This window comes from Lepidochelys kempii, chromosome 10 (assembly GCF_965140285.1).
Source record: "Lepidochelys kempii isolate rLepKem1 chromosome 10, rLepKem1.hap1, whole genome shotgun sequence".
Classification (NCBI taxonomy): Eukaryota; Metazoa; Chordata; order Testudines; family Cheloniidae; genus Lepidochelys; species Lepidochelys kempii.
In genome coordinates, this window is record NC_136389.1 from 3,570,414 (window position 1) to 3,585,605 (window position 15,192).

General features: G+C 56.9%; 2 protein-coding genes and 1 long non-coding RNA gene across 10 annotated transcripts in view; 2 read left to right on the plus strand and 1 right to left on the minus strand.

The window, feature by feature from the left end:
* CASKIN1 (CASK interacting protein 1) overlaps positions 1-2,766 on the plus strand; it is a 156,654-nt gene extending 153,888 nt beyond the window's left edge. For both annotated transcript variants that reach the window (XM_073361691.2, XM_073361692.2), the window contains one exon: positions 1,159-2,766. In XM_073361691.2, coding sequence (XP_073217792.2) covers positions 1,159-1,255 — 97 coding nt within the window. In that variant the 3' untranslated portion in view covers positions 1,256-2,766. The remainder of the gene's footprint in view (positions 1-1,158) is intronic.
* Positions 2,767-2,848: 82 nt separating this feature from the next.
* LOC140918069 (uncharacterized) lies at positions 2,849-6,835 on the plus strand. The gene is made up of 2 exons (XR_012161067.1): positions 2,849-5,115; positions 6,298-6,835. It is a non-coding gene; the product is annotated as an uncharacterized LOC140918069 (long non-coding RNA).
* A 7,183-nt stretch (positions 6,836-14,018) lies between these two features.
* TRAF7 (TNF receptor associated factor 7) overlaps positions 14,019-15,192 on the minus strand; it is a 47,421-nt gene continuing 46,247 nt past the window's right edge. For all 7 annotated transcript variants that reach the window (XM_073361690.1, XM_073361684.1, XM_073361686.1 and 4 more), the window contains one exon: positions 14,019-14,833. In XM_073361690.1, the coding sequence (XP_073217791.1) occupies positions 14,819-14,833 (15 nt within the window). In that variant the 3' untranslated portion in view covers positions 14,019-14,818. The remainder of the gene's footprint in view (positions 14,834-15,192) is intronic.

Sequence of the window (15,192 nt, forward strand, 5' to 3'; positions counted from 1 at the left end):
TCAGAGCCCTGCAGTTATACCGGTATAACTCCCTGGGTGGAGGCTCTTATTCTGGTGCAAGAGGACCTATTTCCAGTTTAGCTTATGTTGCTTGGGAAATGATTTAAACTAAGCTGAGAAAACCTACTCTTAGGATCAGCCAAGCAGAGTCACTGGGAGGGTGGAAAAATCCAAGTCCCTGTGAAGACAGCACTAGGTCGACCTAGCTACGGCCTCTCGGGGAGGCGGACCCTCCCATCGGTCTACACGGAAGCACTGCAGTGGAACAGCTGTAGGGTTTCTAGTGTCGACAAGCCCTTGTACTGGAACAGGGTGGGTTATTCCAGGATAACTGTTGGGGTTTAGCTGTACCGGTATAGTCATACTGGTATAACTGGGAAATCTCCCATGCCGACAAGCCTGCAGGACGGCTGGGGTCAGTTCCAGGTTCTTTAAGGACGTGTGCGTTAATAGATACAAACTGTCCTGCTCCTGCCCCCCTCCCCAGGTTACCCCCCTTTCAGGTTTTGAAGGACAATGCTTCTAGGGGCTGCTCCATGGCCCCCTCCTCATGGAGCTGGCTGAGACCCCCCAACTGCCCCACAGGGCAGAGCGAGGGGAGCCCGGCTAGGAGGGGAGACAGAGCCCAGCTCTGCCTTGTGGCTCCAGCCCCTTGTTCCCCCCAGGAAGGAGGCTCAGTTCTGAGGGGGACCCAAGGGGAGCTGGAAGAGGGACACAGGCTTGGGGAGGGGCAGGGGTCCGTATTGGGGGGTTCTTGGGGAGATCCAGGCTTGAGGGGGCCCTTATGAAGGAGAGTTGGGGTGGGACACAGCCACAGGGGGCATGGGGCGGAACCCTGGCTTGAGAGGCACCCTGGGTGGGGTGAGGAGTGTTTGGGGAGCAGAACTGTACAGATGGGGGGACAGGAGGGAAGTTGCCTTGCCGGGGTCGGGGGGGTGGAGGGGCTTGCTGGGCTCTGAGGGCCTGTGTCCCCTCCCCGCAGTTTGGGTGGAAAGTTACTCCACTGCTCAGTGTGACACCCCTCCCGCCCCCACGTGCTCGCTGCCCCTGCCCTCCGGGCGAGACCCACATCAGCCACGGGCCGGGGGTGGTCCTGTGGGGCGCAGACCCCCAGCCCCTCCCCGCAGCGATGCTAACGGACGCTTTCTGCACCTGCAGCGCCGCTGCGGAAGCGAAGAGCACAGTCAGCATTCTGGACGACATCGGCAGCATGTTCGACGACCTGGCCGACCAGCTGGACGCCATGCTGGAATGAGGCCCGAGGAGAACCCCAGCTAACCTCAGGATTTACCGTGGGTACAAGGGCACAACGATCCACTGACTCCCAGCCCCCCTCCCTGCCCCTTGTACAGCCTGTCCCCCCTCGGCGAACAGCCCATCCTTCGGGGTTTGCACAAAGAAGAAAAGATTACCTCAGGATTGTGCTCACACAGACCGCGGCCCGCGGCGCTCGGGGCAGGCTTTTGGCGGGAGTGGGTGTGCAGAAGCAAAAAAACAAGAAGCCCTGTTATGTTTTATTTCCTACCTAAGTAGCAAGCGACCGTGGGATAAAGGCGCCCGTAATGCTGTCTACACCCAACTGCCAGGCCGAGAACCCCGTGGGGTAGGGCTTGTCCCCTGACTCGCCCCTCCGGGCCAAACCCGACATCCCAGCGAGAACGGTTCTGATCCGGTTGTGCCGTTGAGCTGAACTTCCACCTTTTTTAGTTTGAACCGACCGTCCTCTCTCTCTCTGGACTCCCACATGTGACAGTTCTGTGTGTAGCCAAACGTGGCCCAAGTCAGTATTGATCCATCTGCTTTCCTCCCCATTCGGTTTGGGTTAGACTCGCGTTCAGGTGACGCCGTGTTGCTATCGTTTCTCACCCAAGCACCGCCATTATCCCGTGTGCCGCCGTCTGCGTTCCCATGCCCCCGTCTGCTGATGTTGGGAGACGCTAGGAGTGGTGGGCCGGGGCCGCCCGCTGTGGGTGCCAGGGTGGGTGCTTGCCCGCTGGCGTTCGATTCGCTGCATGCTTTGTTTTACTCGGAAGGTGTTTGTTTGTTCTTTCCTGGTGCTGAGAAGCTGTGACCGTGAGACGTTGTTCTGGTGACAAGTCCGGTTTGACCAATTAGCTCTTTCATTTTAAAAAAATTTTTTTTTTTTCTGTGTTCTGGTTATTTTGGGGGCCGTCTTGCCGCGGAAGCAGCGCTCTGCGCCATGAGAAAGCTTTGTAGGTTTGCATGCTCGAGGCAGTGTTATGACAAGAAAACAAAAATATAGCAAATAGCCCCCTCCCTCCCACATGCCGCTCCCTGCTGGGGGGGCGGCTCCTGGTGGCTGCCCAAGGGGGTGGTTCCTGGGTGGCTTTCACTGCACAGAAAGGGCTGTTGGAAATCTGAGCACAGCCCCATCACCTTGCCCTTTTCTCCACTCACAACCGCTTGGCTTCCAAAGACTTTGTCCTTGACTTGGACTATTCAGCCTTTAATGTCCGTCCTCACCCCGCTCCTCTGCGGGAGCGACAGCCAGTCCCAGGCTTGCTGGCCGCCGGGGGCCTGGTTGTGCTCTGTGGAAGCCCGTGGCAGCGGGCTGGGGGCCTCGGAGGGCGGATTCCATGAAAAGGGATGCTTGCATGTGTTCGGCCCCAACAGGGTGGTGTCCTCGGAGCAGTGGGGCTGCGGGGGATTTGGTGCCACTGGGGATCTGGGCCTCACCCTTTGGGGACAGTGTGAGCTGGGCCATGGAGGGGGTGAGCAGTGGTGGGGCTCTCAGCCAGGAGGAGCCAGAACATTGTGCTGGGTGGGGGGCGGGGGGAGAACCCTCCTGCAGATGCTGCTTGAGGGCAGGGGCTGGGAGGGAAGGGGCTCTGATGGCAGGAGCCTGGGGGCTTGTCAGCTCTCTGAGGGCCGTGGGCGCCAGGCTGTGGGTATTCAGAGCCAGGCTCTACCCATGCAGGGCTGGGGCATCGGCAAACCATGGGCCAGGCTGACTCCCATTTCACTGCTCCGTCCCCTACCACAGCGGCCAAGAGCCCCGCCCTGAACAGACCCCCCCCAGGCCTGCCCTGCAGGCCCTGAAGAGCCCAAGCCCCGGGAGCTTTGCTGCTGTTAGAAGAGCATTGCCTAGTGAGCAGCGCACAGGGCTCTCATCCATCTCTAGCAAGGCGCTGTGTCAGCCTGGTCCCCGGCTGCCGTGGGAGGTGAGGGGCTTCAAGGGGGATACGAGAGGGTGGCTCTGTGGGGTCTGCTGGGGGCATCGGCAGACAACTCAGCGATGGCAAAAGGAAGCCAGCATGAGGTGCCTCCGCCTTAGAGACACGGACAGCCTGAGCCAGACCATGGGGTCCCCAGCGCTCTGCCCAGTGGGTTCTGCTGGCGGGGTGCGGCCCGTGCGAGGCAGGCGACCGCCAGGGCCAGATCCGGGGGAGCTGCGTGGTGAGGAGGGGGATGGGGCTGCAGCCCTGGGGCGGGACACCCCTCATATGAGCACAATACAGGAGTCCCTAGTGTTGGATTCCCAAGTGGCCGGTCAGGCCTCTCTGCTCCGGTGCTGCTCCTCCTACCCCCCACCGGGCCAGAGGGCACCGCTGGGGCAGCGCTAATGGCCCTGGAGCAGAGGGAGCTCAGGGAGCAAATCCCTTTCCTTGTCCCAGTCAGTCCCAATGCCAGCAGCATTTCCTGGTACCTCTCTGTTATGTGGGGCTCACTTGGCCCCCCCCACCCTGCGCCCCAGCCCTGCCTTCCCTCAGGGAGACCAGCTTGTGTCAGAGCATGACCTTGGAGAACCGCAGTAGCTAACACGCGTATAACCCCGTAGCACGCGGCGCAGGCAGCTCATGTCAGCTGCTCCTGGCTAAGCCCTGCTGGAATGACAGGCGTGGCAGACAGTTCCTCCCTGGGCCACTGGCTGATGGAGCAGGGCGCTGCACCCTGCTGGTTAATCCCACTGCTCCAGGCTGTGTTCTGAACACCCTGCCGTCCGTGGGGAGCCGAGCCCCGGGAGGGAGCCGCACTCCCTAGAAATGCACTGCCAGTTTCCAGTCCAGGCCCATGGGCGTGCCTGACTGGCTCCAGCCAGGCTTCTGCTAGCCCAGTGTCCCTTCTCAGAGAGGGGCCAGTTCCAGATGCAGCGAGGTGGGTGTAAGAATGCTGCAGTGGCAGGTGTAGGATAATTCCCCTCGGCTCTCATTAGGCCTCCTCCTGGTCTTTTAGGGCTTGTCTGCAGGGCACCCCTGTGCCTTTGCCAGGGGTGTGAATTGTAGAGATGAAATTAATAGGCAGTAGGTTTGATACAAACAGAAGGATGTATTTCGTCACACAATGCACAGTTAACCTGCGGAACTCATTGCCAGGGGGTGGGTGAAGCCAAAGAATAACTGGGTTCAAAAAAGTATTAGATCAGTTCATGGAGGATTGGTCCTTCGATGGCTGGACAGCAGGGGATGGATCACTCTGAGCCATCTGGTGCCAGTCACTGCCGGAAGACACGACACTGGGCTGGATGGACCATTGGTCTGATCCAGCGTGGCCGTTATGTTACAATTCACTATGTACCTTTTAATTCATGCCAGCGGGTCTACATGGGGCAATTAGAGTGCTCAACCATTCACACCCCTCGGGCTTGCACTGCAGTGCCATGGAGACAAGCCCTACCCATCAGCATTTGGCTACAGCCCTGAAGCAGGAGATTTAATGTCCCTGCCCATATGTGTGTTGCCGTTAGTTATGCTAACTCCGGCTCTGCTGGATCCCCCTAGAAATGTCCAGTCCCTTTTCAAGTCTCCAAGGGGCTGGTGAGCCGTGCACTGCGATGCTGGCCCAAGGGACTGGGGCATGTCTGAGAAATCCCAAATTGCTCATCGGTTTCTAAAGCCTCAATATCCTGCCCCATTTCTGTAACCTGGCTCCCTCCTCCCTGCCCCTTGCTGTGTCTGAACAAGCAGGGGTGACGCCCGGACCAGAACTAACAGCCATGGGGCTGTTCGTTGGGCTCAAGCTGAGGTTGGCCAACAGGGGCGATGCCGAGCAGCTGATGTGTTGTCAGGGCTTTTCCTCCAAACTCTTGACAGACCAACATTTCCCATCTACAAGGGCTCCAGTTACAAGGCCTCCCATCCTGCAGCCTGTACCCAGGTAGGTAGCTATTCCTTGCAGGCCTGGGCCTATGGATGTCAGCGGGGCCATGTATGAGTGAGGGGGCTGGGATCGGCTTCCCTGCTTCTTGCAAGTGCCAGCGACTTCCCCTGCCACATCCCGATATGTCTGCTCCTTTGTCAAACCAATGACCTTGGGGACCCAAAATCGGGCTAGAGGAATTCAGACCAGCCCATGGGTTCAGCTCCTTTGTTTCTGGCTTGAGCCTCCTGGTCCAAGAGGGTTGTTAGCTTCCTCTATAGCCCGGTAGGTTTCTTACATGCGCTGAGCTCATTGCAGAGGACAGAGGGCCTTAGCCGAAGCAAGCAGAGCAGTGGTGGGCATGGCTGAGCGAGGCCTGTATTTAGGACAATGCCCTGCTGCAGTGAAGTGTTATGAACGCTTCCTAGTTGGGGAACAAAAACTCTTTCTGTGGAGGGTGATAAGGGATGAAGAAATAATAAGCTATATAAAGAAGTATTAATTTATTGGGAAAAAAAGATTTAAGACAGATATTTTCCCCCAGAAATTAAAAAAAGGAATAAACTTTAACAAATATATATTTAAAATATTAAAAATAGTGTCAATTATATAATAAAAGTTTTAAAAAAATCAAGAGAACTGGATTTTAGCTTGAGAAAATCTATTAGATTACAATAAGCTCTATGTCTTTGTGGCAAGATCATATTAAGAGTAGCACAAGCATAAGATACCTTTTATCTCCTTAGAAGGTCTGTGCAAACAGCTTTTGGTTTGTTTTTCTGTTGGAATTCAGTGTTCTTCCTTTATTTTTACACAGTTTAAGAAACTCAAAGGATGTGCCTTGTTTCATGAAGGTTTTTGTTAACTCTGATCTGGAGGTTGTTTTATTTTTCTTAGGTGTCTTCAGGGTTGTTTTTTAATTTTTTTTTTAATGTGTGTGAATGTGTGTGTGTGTGCGCGTGCGTATTCTCGAGAATACACAGCTGTATATTCATGTATAAACGGGATTTGGAGTCTGGTTTATCGCTTGAATTCTGATGAATGCATTTTGCTTGTGGTTTCAAAACAACGTGTCGATGTAATTTTTTTCTGAGAAGTACAAACTGCTTTCTCTCTCTCTCTCTCTCTCTCTCCCCCATTGTGTTTGCTGATCCAAATGTGTTTGGCACAACTTTGAAATTTCTTTAAAAAAAAAAAAAGCCTAGAACTATCTGTTGTAAAGAAAAAAAAATGTATCTTAAAAAAAAATCCATGAAGCTCTCCATGATGGATATATACATATATATATATTTTTTATGATTAAGTTATGGAATCTGTATTGTATTCCCATTCTGTCAAAGCTATGCATCTTGGTGCTTTTCCCTGCTCTTCTGTGCTTTGGTTCCACCTATATTATTCTGACTATTCTGAATATTAAATGGCTCGTGGTGCTTTGAAGACGTTTGCTCCTATAAAAAGTCTGGCAACAAATATTTAAAGGAAAAAAACCAACCTTATCAACCTGAATTGTAAAAGAGACAAATGTTATTTTTATTGTTGGGAGTTAACACCAACCAAAAAAAATTCCATGGTAGAGACAATTCCTAAAGCACCAGGTTGTACAGTGTGTGTATATGTCCTTCTGGTCCCCTGCGATGGACTGCCTCATACTGTAATTTTTTGTCAGGCATGTGGCAGTGGTATGCTTGACTGACTGCAGTTACTGCCATCGGCTCTCAATAAATGTCAGAAAACTCCAGGTGGGTGCTGCTCTTGTTTCGCTAGGCCTGGCTGCTGTAGTTAATGGGCCTGCGGCCAGGAAGGGGCGTGGGTGTTGTGCTACAACCCTGGCAGAAGTGGCTATGGCGTGGAGGAGCAGGCGTACCTAACCCACCCAGGAGCATAGGGGTGGCCAAGTAGCACAGAAAGCTGGAGCAGCCACCTGTGGACCGGGGGACTGACATGATGTCAGCGCACTGCGGGACAATTACACCAAACCGTCCCTGCTTGCTTCGCAGCTCCTGGGCCTCCCAGGGCCCCAGCGTGTGAAATCCCCAGCCCAGCTGCTGCCCGGCTCAGTTCGAGCACCCAGAATGCTGGCATCTTTTGCAAATTGGCAAATTAGGATGGAAATGGAACTTCCCTGAGCAGAACTGCAAGAACTGGTCCTGTAGCTTGGGGGCTTTGTCCCCTGGCTGCACTGTGTTCACCATTGGCATTCCCAGGGTTCGAAGTGTTGGCCTGGCCCAGACGAGGTAAATTTCTTTGGCACGGGGTAAGGGAGCTGGGGCTGAGTTTACACCCTTTCCCACAGCTCTGGCTCCAGCAGGACACTTTAAGGCTTTTAATGCTAAACTTGACCTTTTTCAGAGTAGCAGCCGTGTTAGTCTGTAGCCGCAAAAAGAAAAGGAGGACTTGTGGCACCTTAGAGACGAACAAATTTATTTGAGCATAAACTTTCGTGAGCTACAGCTCACTTCATCGGATGCACTCAGTGGAAAATACAGAGGGGAGATTTATATACACAGAGAACGTGAAACAATGGGTGTTACCATACACACTATAACGAGAGTGATCAGGTAAGGTGAGCTATTACCAGCAGGCGAGAAAAAAAACAACACCTTTTGTAGTGATAATCAAGGTGGGCCATTTCCAGCCGTTGACAAGAAAACGTCTGAGGAATGGTGGGGTTGTGGCGGGGTGAAACCTGGGGAAATAGTTTTACTTTGTGTAATGACACATCCACTCCCAGTCTTTATTCAAGCCTAATTTAATGGTGTACAGTTTGCAAATTAATTCCAATTCAGCAGTCTCTCGTTGGAGTCTGTTTTTGAAGTTTTTTGGTTGAAGAATTGCCACTTTTAGGTCTGTAATCGAGGGACCAGAGAGATTGAAGTGTTCTCCGACTGGTTTTTGAATGTTATAATTCTTGACGTCTGATTTGTGTCCATTTATTCTTTTACGTAGAGACTGTCCAGTTTGGCCAAGGTACATGGCAGAGGGGCATTGCTGGCACATGATGGCATATATCACATTGGTGGATGTGCAAGTGAACGAGCCTCTGATAGTGTGGCTGATGTGATTAGGCCCTATGATGGTGTCCAATCCCCTGGCCTGAGCCCTGTGCTGCACCTTGAACCCCTCCTGCACCCCACCACCCCTGCCTGAGACTCCTCCTGCGCCCCAACCCCTTGTCCTGAGCCACTTCCTGCACACCGCACCCCCCCACCACTTGACCCTGTTACTCTTAAAAAATCTCCCTGATTGAAACCGTGGGTGAAAAAAATGATCAAGAGGCAGGCTGGTGTCACCCAGCTCACGCCTTGTTACCGGAGAGAGGAAAGCAAGCAAGGCCCCTTGTGTTCGCCTCTTAAGGACGCCCATGTTATAGCAGCAGCTGTGTCCCCTGGCATTTAATTCAGGTGTTGTACTAAAGCAGGGGTGGGCAAACTACGGCCCACGAGCCAGATCCGGCCTGTCGGGGCTTTAGATCTGGCCTGCGGGATTGCTGTGGCCAATGGGAGCTTCAGGGGAGGTACCTGCAGGTGAGGGCAGAGCCCTCTGGCCCTGCCTCACGTTCCCCCAGGGTCCGCAGGGATGTGGTGCCGGGAGTAGCTCGGGGCCAGGGCAGGCAGGGAGCCTGCCTTAGCCTCACTGCGCACCGCTGCCACCCCAGAGCCGCTCCAGGTAAGCGGCACCAGGCCGGAGCCTGCACCCCGAACCCCTCCTGCACCCCAATCCCCTGCCCTGAACCCCCTGCTGCACCCCTCCTGCATCCCAATCCCCTGCCCTGAGCCCTGTGCTGCACCCTGCACCCCTCCTGCACCCCAATCCCCTGCCACACGCTGCACCCCCTCTTGCATCCCAATCCCCTGCCCTGAGCCCTGTGCTGCACCCCGAACCCCTCCTGCACCCCAATCCCCTGCCCTGAACCCCCTGCCGCACCCCGCACCCCTCCTGCACCCCAATCCCCTGCCTCACGCTGCATCCCAATCCCCTGCCCTGAGCCCTGTGCTGCACCCCGAACCCCTCCTGCACCCCAATCCCCTGCCCTGAACCCCCTGCCGCACCCCTCCTGCATCCCAATCCCCTGCCCTGAGCCCTGTGCTGCACCTCAAACCCCTCCTGCACCCTACCCCCCCCGAACCCCCTCCCGCACTCTACAGCCCCTCCCGCACCCCAACCCCTTGTCCTGAGCCTGTTCCTGCACACCGCACACACCCCAGCCCCCTGCCCCAGCCCTACATTCATGGCCCTGCGTTCAATTTCCACAACCAGATGTGGCCCTCGGGCCAAAAAGTTTGCCCACCCCTGTTGTAAGCAGTCTGGGTGGGAGATGGGACTGCTCTGTGGATGGGAACAGGGGGTGTCAAACTCCAGCCTGTGCGCGGCCAAGGGACCAGCCTGCAGCTCCAGGGGCTGGTCCACCTGAAGAAGGAGGTGCTGGCCGCTTGGGCCCAGACCCCTTCCTGCTGCTCAGCAGCAGTCTCTATGCAGCTGCTGTAGCCCAGGGCCTGAGCTGGGGCTCAGAGGAGGGGGCCCCATGACAGCTGGAGCAGGGGATGGGCTCCTTCTGGACCCCGCACTCACATTGGGCAGTTGCGGGGAGGCAAAAAGCGGAACCTGCCAGAGGTAGAGTAAAGAGAGGGGTGGGGTGGGACACTCCTCCAGTCCATGGCGGGGCGGGGGGGGTGTCCCAAAATGAGGCACTGGTGCTACCCTCCTTGGGCAATAAGGCACCCCCCCGCCCCATGGACTGGAGGGGCAGGGTCCCTACTGCTAGCCTCAGCGAGAGAGAGAGAGAGAGAGTGAGTGAGTGTGTGTGGGGGGGTGTTTTCTGCAGCTTCAGGGTTGCCAGGTATCCGGTTTTCGACTGGAACACTTGGTCAAAAAGGAACCCTGTTGGCTCCGGTCAGCACCAGTGATCAGGCCACTAAAACTCCGGTTGTTGGCGCAGTGGGGCTAAGGCAGGCTCTCTGCACGGCGCCTGGGAAGCCAGGCAGCAGCCAGCGTCTCTGTGGGTGGAGGGAGACGGGTCGGGGGGGGGCGGGGGCTCCGTGTGCTGTCCCCGCCCCAAGCACAGGCTCTGCAGCTCCCATTGGCTGTGGTTCCCAGCCAATGGGAGCTGCGGGGCAGTGCCTGCCAGCAGGGAGAGCACCCTGGACATGCTGCTGACTAGGAGCCGGCCATGCCGGCTGCTGCCTGCCTTCCCAGGAGCCGTCTGAGGTAAGCATTGCCTGGCGCCCCAACCCTGCTCCCCAGCAGCATCCCACACGCTGAACCACCCCCCCTCCAGCTCAGAGCCCCCTCCTGCACCCCCCAGCTGGAGCCATCACCCAACCCCTTGCCCCAGCCCTGAGTACCATCCCACACTCTGACCCCTTTGGCCCCCACCTGCACCCTGAGCCATCACCCCCCTCCCCCCGCCCACAGCCTCCTGCCCCAGCACAGTGAAAGTGAACGAGGGTGGGGGAGAGCACGGGTGGGGGGAAAGGGGCCTGGAGTGAATGGGGGGGCAGGGTCTTGGGGAGGGGGCAGGGCTAGGGTGTTCAGTTTTCTATTAGAAAGTTGCCCCCCCAAGCAAGCGTATGTAAGGGGGCCTCTTGGCCCCTTACTAAAACACAGTGGGGTTTTGGGTTGGCTAGCCCCCAGTTCCACAAGAAAGGGCCAGAGTCAATGAGAAATCAGGGCCCCTGAGCTTGACAAGCTCCCAGAGCCAATGAGGCGAAGCCAACATGCTAGGGCAGCCTGATTGACAAGGCAGGCTGGTCAATGACGGGGGGGGGGGGGGTAAGGAGGGCTCACCCTCCCTGGGAGCTGGGGCTGCCTGGGGCAGAGGTAAGGGGAGAGCCGGGGCCTGGGGAGCAGCATGGCTGGCCAGAACCAGGGAGTGGGGCTGGGGCTGGGGAGCGTGAGGGGGACCCAGGGCCGGCCAGACTTGGGGGGGATCGTAACCCCAACAGGGTGGGGATGATGCTGGGAAGAAGGGTCCTGCCACCTCGAGCCTAAGAATGTGTGGCCACCACCAGAGCAAGTGTCCGACCTGCAGCATAGCCAGGGCCTGGGACGGTGAGGGCCAGACTGGGGCCCAGTGACTACCGGGTGTGATGTCCCCGGGCCACACAGTGGGTGGGTGATGTGTTTTAACTTCACCCGTTACCATTGTTTTCCTAATTGGCTGCTGGTTAGTAAATTGTCTTTGCTTTGAACTAGCTGTAATGATCAGTGGCTCAGGAAAGAGTCCAGTGTGAAGACAGTGCCCTTGAGTGGGGACACCCTAACCCCTGGCCAAAGTGACCACGATAAGATTGGGGGGGTCCAGTCCCCCCCGCCCCGGACTCCTGGGCCAGCCTAGTCAGGCTTATGAGCACGTTGCCAGACAGCAGAGTGGAAGGGGAGTCCTCGAGCTCAGGCAGGCCTCTGGGTAAAGGCCATGGGAACGAGGACTCTCGGCCTTTCGCGAGCCCACTTCACCGGGGTAGTGTATAAACCAGGAAAGTGCCCCACAGTAGCAGGGCCTTGCCCCTGCTTACACCTAGCTTAGGCAGCCAGCGAAGGAGGTGGTGGAGTTTAAGCATCGTGGGACGACCTCTTCACTGCCTCAGGTCAGCCCAGGGGGGCTGAGCCCCGTGCATTTGGCTAACGGTGCTGCCGCAGCCAGAGCAGTTTAAGCGGGGTACGTGACGGTTCCTCAAGGCCCCCGTGAGGCTGGGGCATTCGCGGCCTGCTCTTTGGAGCCAGCCGCTGTGTGGGAATGTCTCTTTAGGTGAGCGTTACTATGTTACAAATGAAATATTTAGTCTGAAATGCTTTCGAACAGTGGGGTTGGTGAGCCCCCCGCACCTCTGGTGAAGCCCGAGGAGCCCAGACAGTGGGGCACCCCTTTTTGTGTAACGGCCCCGTGTGGGCCCTTACCCAGGGTCAAGGCAAAGCCTGCTGGGCAGGGTGGAAGGCGCACAAGCTGGGCCAGGCTCCCTCCACGCCTGTTCCGTTTCCAACCCCCGCGGTGCCGATGGTGGCAGGGGCAGGTGTCACGGAGTCCCTGGGCGATGCTCTGGAACTGCTCCCCATGAAGCCAGTCAGGACTCTGGGGCAGTCGCCTTTCTGGGAGCAGCCTGTCTTCAGGACACACAGCTCACACAGCTTCCACCTTCCTGGGTCTGACCTCGGAGCATTCAGCATCCTCTGCCCCTCCGTGCGCTTCCCCCAGCGAGGCCGCTCAGGCGGGGTCCTGGGGAAGCCAGAGGGTCCTGCACCCCAACTCCGCAGTCAGACGGGACTCTCAGCCAGCCAGTAAAACAGAGGTTTATTAGACGACAGGAACATGGTCTAACACAGAGCTTGGAGGTGCAGAGAACAGGACCCCTCAGCTGGGTCCATTTTGGGGGGCAGTGAGCCAGACAACCCCGTCTGCACTTCACTCCATGTCCCAGCCAGCCCGAAACTGAAACTCCCTCCAGCCCCTCCTCCTCTGGGCTTTGTCCCTTTCCCAGGCCAGGAGGTCACCTGATTCCTTTGTTCTCCAACCCTTTAGCTCTCACCTGGCAGGGGGGAAGGGCCCAGGCCATCAGTTGCCAGGAAACAGGGTGTTGGCCATTCTCTGTGTCCAGACTCCTGCCCACACCTGCCCTCTAGGGCTCTGCAATGATCATACACCCTTACCCCACCCCCTAGACACCCAAGAACTACCCAGGGGAAACCGAGGCACCCCCACACCACTCGGAGGAAACATCAAGAACAGTCCCACTTCGTCACAGCAGGGAATGAGCCACCGGAACAAGAAGCTGTTTTCATGCGCTGTCAGTGCCTCCCTGTGCAGCTTTTGGCCTGGACCCTCCTTACCTATGGGTATAACCCACCCATGCTGACCCAGGGTGCTTGCAACCCTTCATTAGGGCAAGCCTAGTTCCGGGGCCACAGCCGCTAAAGGCCCCAGGAGAAGCTGCAGTGCTCGTCCCATGGGATCCACCCCCTCTCCTTGCTTACAAATACACCAAGGCCTCTCTTCATCAGCCCCCAACTACCCGCCCTGTTGCTCTGCAAGGCAGTGGGTGTAGTTCTAGGAGACATGGTAGGAGACGCTTTCCCATGGCTTTTGCCCTCAGCTAAGGGGCAAATACGCAGTGTTTAACACCCTTGGGCCACAACCACCTTAAAGCTCTGTTGATACCGGTCTCGCCAGGGCCCTCGCAGCCATGATGCAGCTTTAGCTCTCCAGTGCCAGGGATTATACCAAGGGGAGGTAATGCGGGGAGACAGGGATTCGCTTAGACTACCCCCGACAAGGCTAGTGAGCCAGCTACTGCCAGTTACTCCATTCCTGCTGGCTTACTTTGCTGCCAGTAGCCGATCGGCGCCTTGGCTCAGAGACACCACCTGATTCTCACCCACCGCGTGGCCCTGAACCGCTTCAGCTTGCTGCCGCAGTTGTCGAGTGTACGGATGGGAAAGCCCCAATTCTAATGGGAGAAGAATTTTTTAAGAAACCACTTCACCCCTGCTGGTGCCACGCCATTCACTTCTCATGGCTCTTGTCTTACCCTATGTCTACACTGCAAAGAAAACCCCCTGGCTGGTGTCTGCCAGCTCATGCTGTGGGGCTGTTTCATTGCTCTGCAGAATGCGGGGCTCAGGCTGCAGCCCCAGCTCTGTGACCCTCGCAGGGTCCCAGAGCCCGGGATCCAGCAAAGCCCAGAAGTCTACACAGCAGTGAAACAGCCCTTAGCTGACTCGGGCTCACGGGGCTCAGGCCAGCTGCAAGCGTCTAGCGGCTGTGTAGACATATCCCTAGTGGCCTCCCACACCTGCTGTGCCTGGCGCAGGGACGAGCTCCCCTGCCCAGGTGTGCGGGGTTGGGAAGTGCGTGCCCGTGGAAGGCCAGGCAGGTGGCAGCTGGCCCTCCCCCAGCGAGCCCCCCCCCAGTAACTCACACGTGCCTGGAACAACTTTCCACTTTTATTGTCAATGAAGAAATAATCCAATTATATTACAATCTTAAAAACCGTAGAAAACGTGAGTAAAAATGCAACAGAGGCTTTTTCTCTTTAATGTGGAGACTGTAATTACAGGGAGGGTGAACCAATGCGCTTGTGTTACTTGATCAGAGAACTAGCTTGTGGTGTAAAAATCGTACCTGGCTACACAAGGAAGATTCCTCTTCAAAGGCCAAACAACAGCTCGCTATCGTCTGGGCAGTCCAATTAAATACAAGAGAGACAGGGAGGGGCCCGTGCGAACCCGAGCAGAGGGCAAGGCTGAAGCTCCGTTCTCCTGTTTGCAAAGTGACCTCGCTCCTGGTTCTTTGCTTCCTCGACAGGCTCTGCTGTGACCAGCTGAGTTGTGCTGTCCCACTGCCGCCTGGCATCCCACGCCAACTGCACCGTGCTTGGCCCGAACGGCCCAGCCAGCCTTGGTCAGGCTCTGCTGTGGTGACACTATGCTCACAAACCCCTGCCCCGTGCTGTGTGCAGTGCAGAGAACCGCAGTGACCCACCGGCCCTGGCAGCAGGCCAGGTCTCCCATTAAATACGTGGGACATGGCTGATTTCTGGGGCGTCCCTGGGCGACGGCAGGTCGGAGGGACTAGCAATGCTGAGGGTGCAGTTCTGTGGCCAATGGAAGGCAGCAGCTGGTGCTGGTGAGCAGCGGGGCAGCAGCAGCTATGTCAGAGCGGTGTCGGTCATCCAACAGGCTGGCAGAGGAGAAGGAGATTTTGGTAGCTCGGGGTGCAGGATCCGTGCCGTTAGCACGTCCAGACCTGTGGGGGCAGAGAGGGACGGGTGAACAAGGATCTAGGTCAGTCAAGGGAACACAGCTGGTTCCTTCCGCGCCCTTCCCCAAAATGCCCTTCTCAAAGCTGAGCCCATAGCGATCCCTGCTGGCCAGCTGGGGCCCGTTCTGCTCCCCGACCCCAGCTGCTGTCCTAGCGAGCCAGGAGGAAAGGGGAGCTCTTGGCCTGCCCAGGAACCCCAGAGAGTGGACACGTCGTGGCAACAGCTGCTCTCCCCAAACCGCGCCCCCCGCAGGGCAGGGCTCAGGGAGTGGGCTCACGAGGATAGTCTCAGCTGGTAATTCTACCCCCTCCACTCAGGACAAGCTGCTGGGTTCTCCCGCACG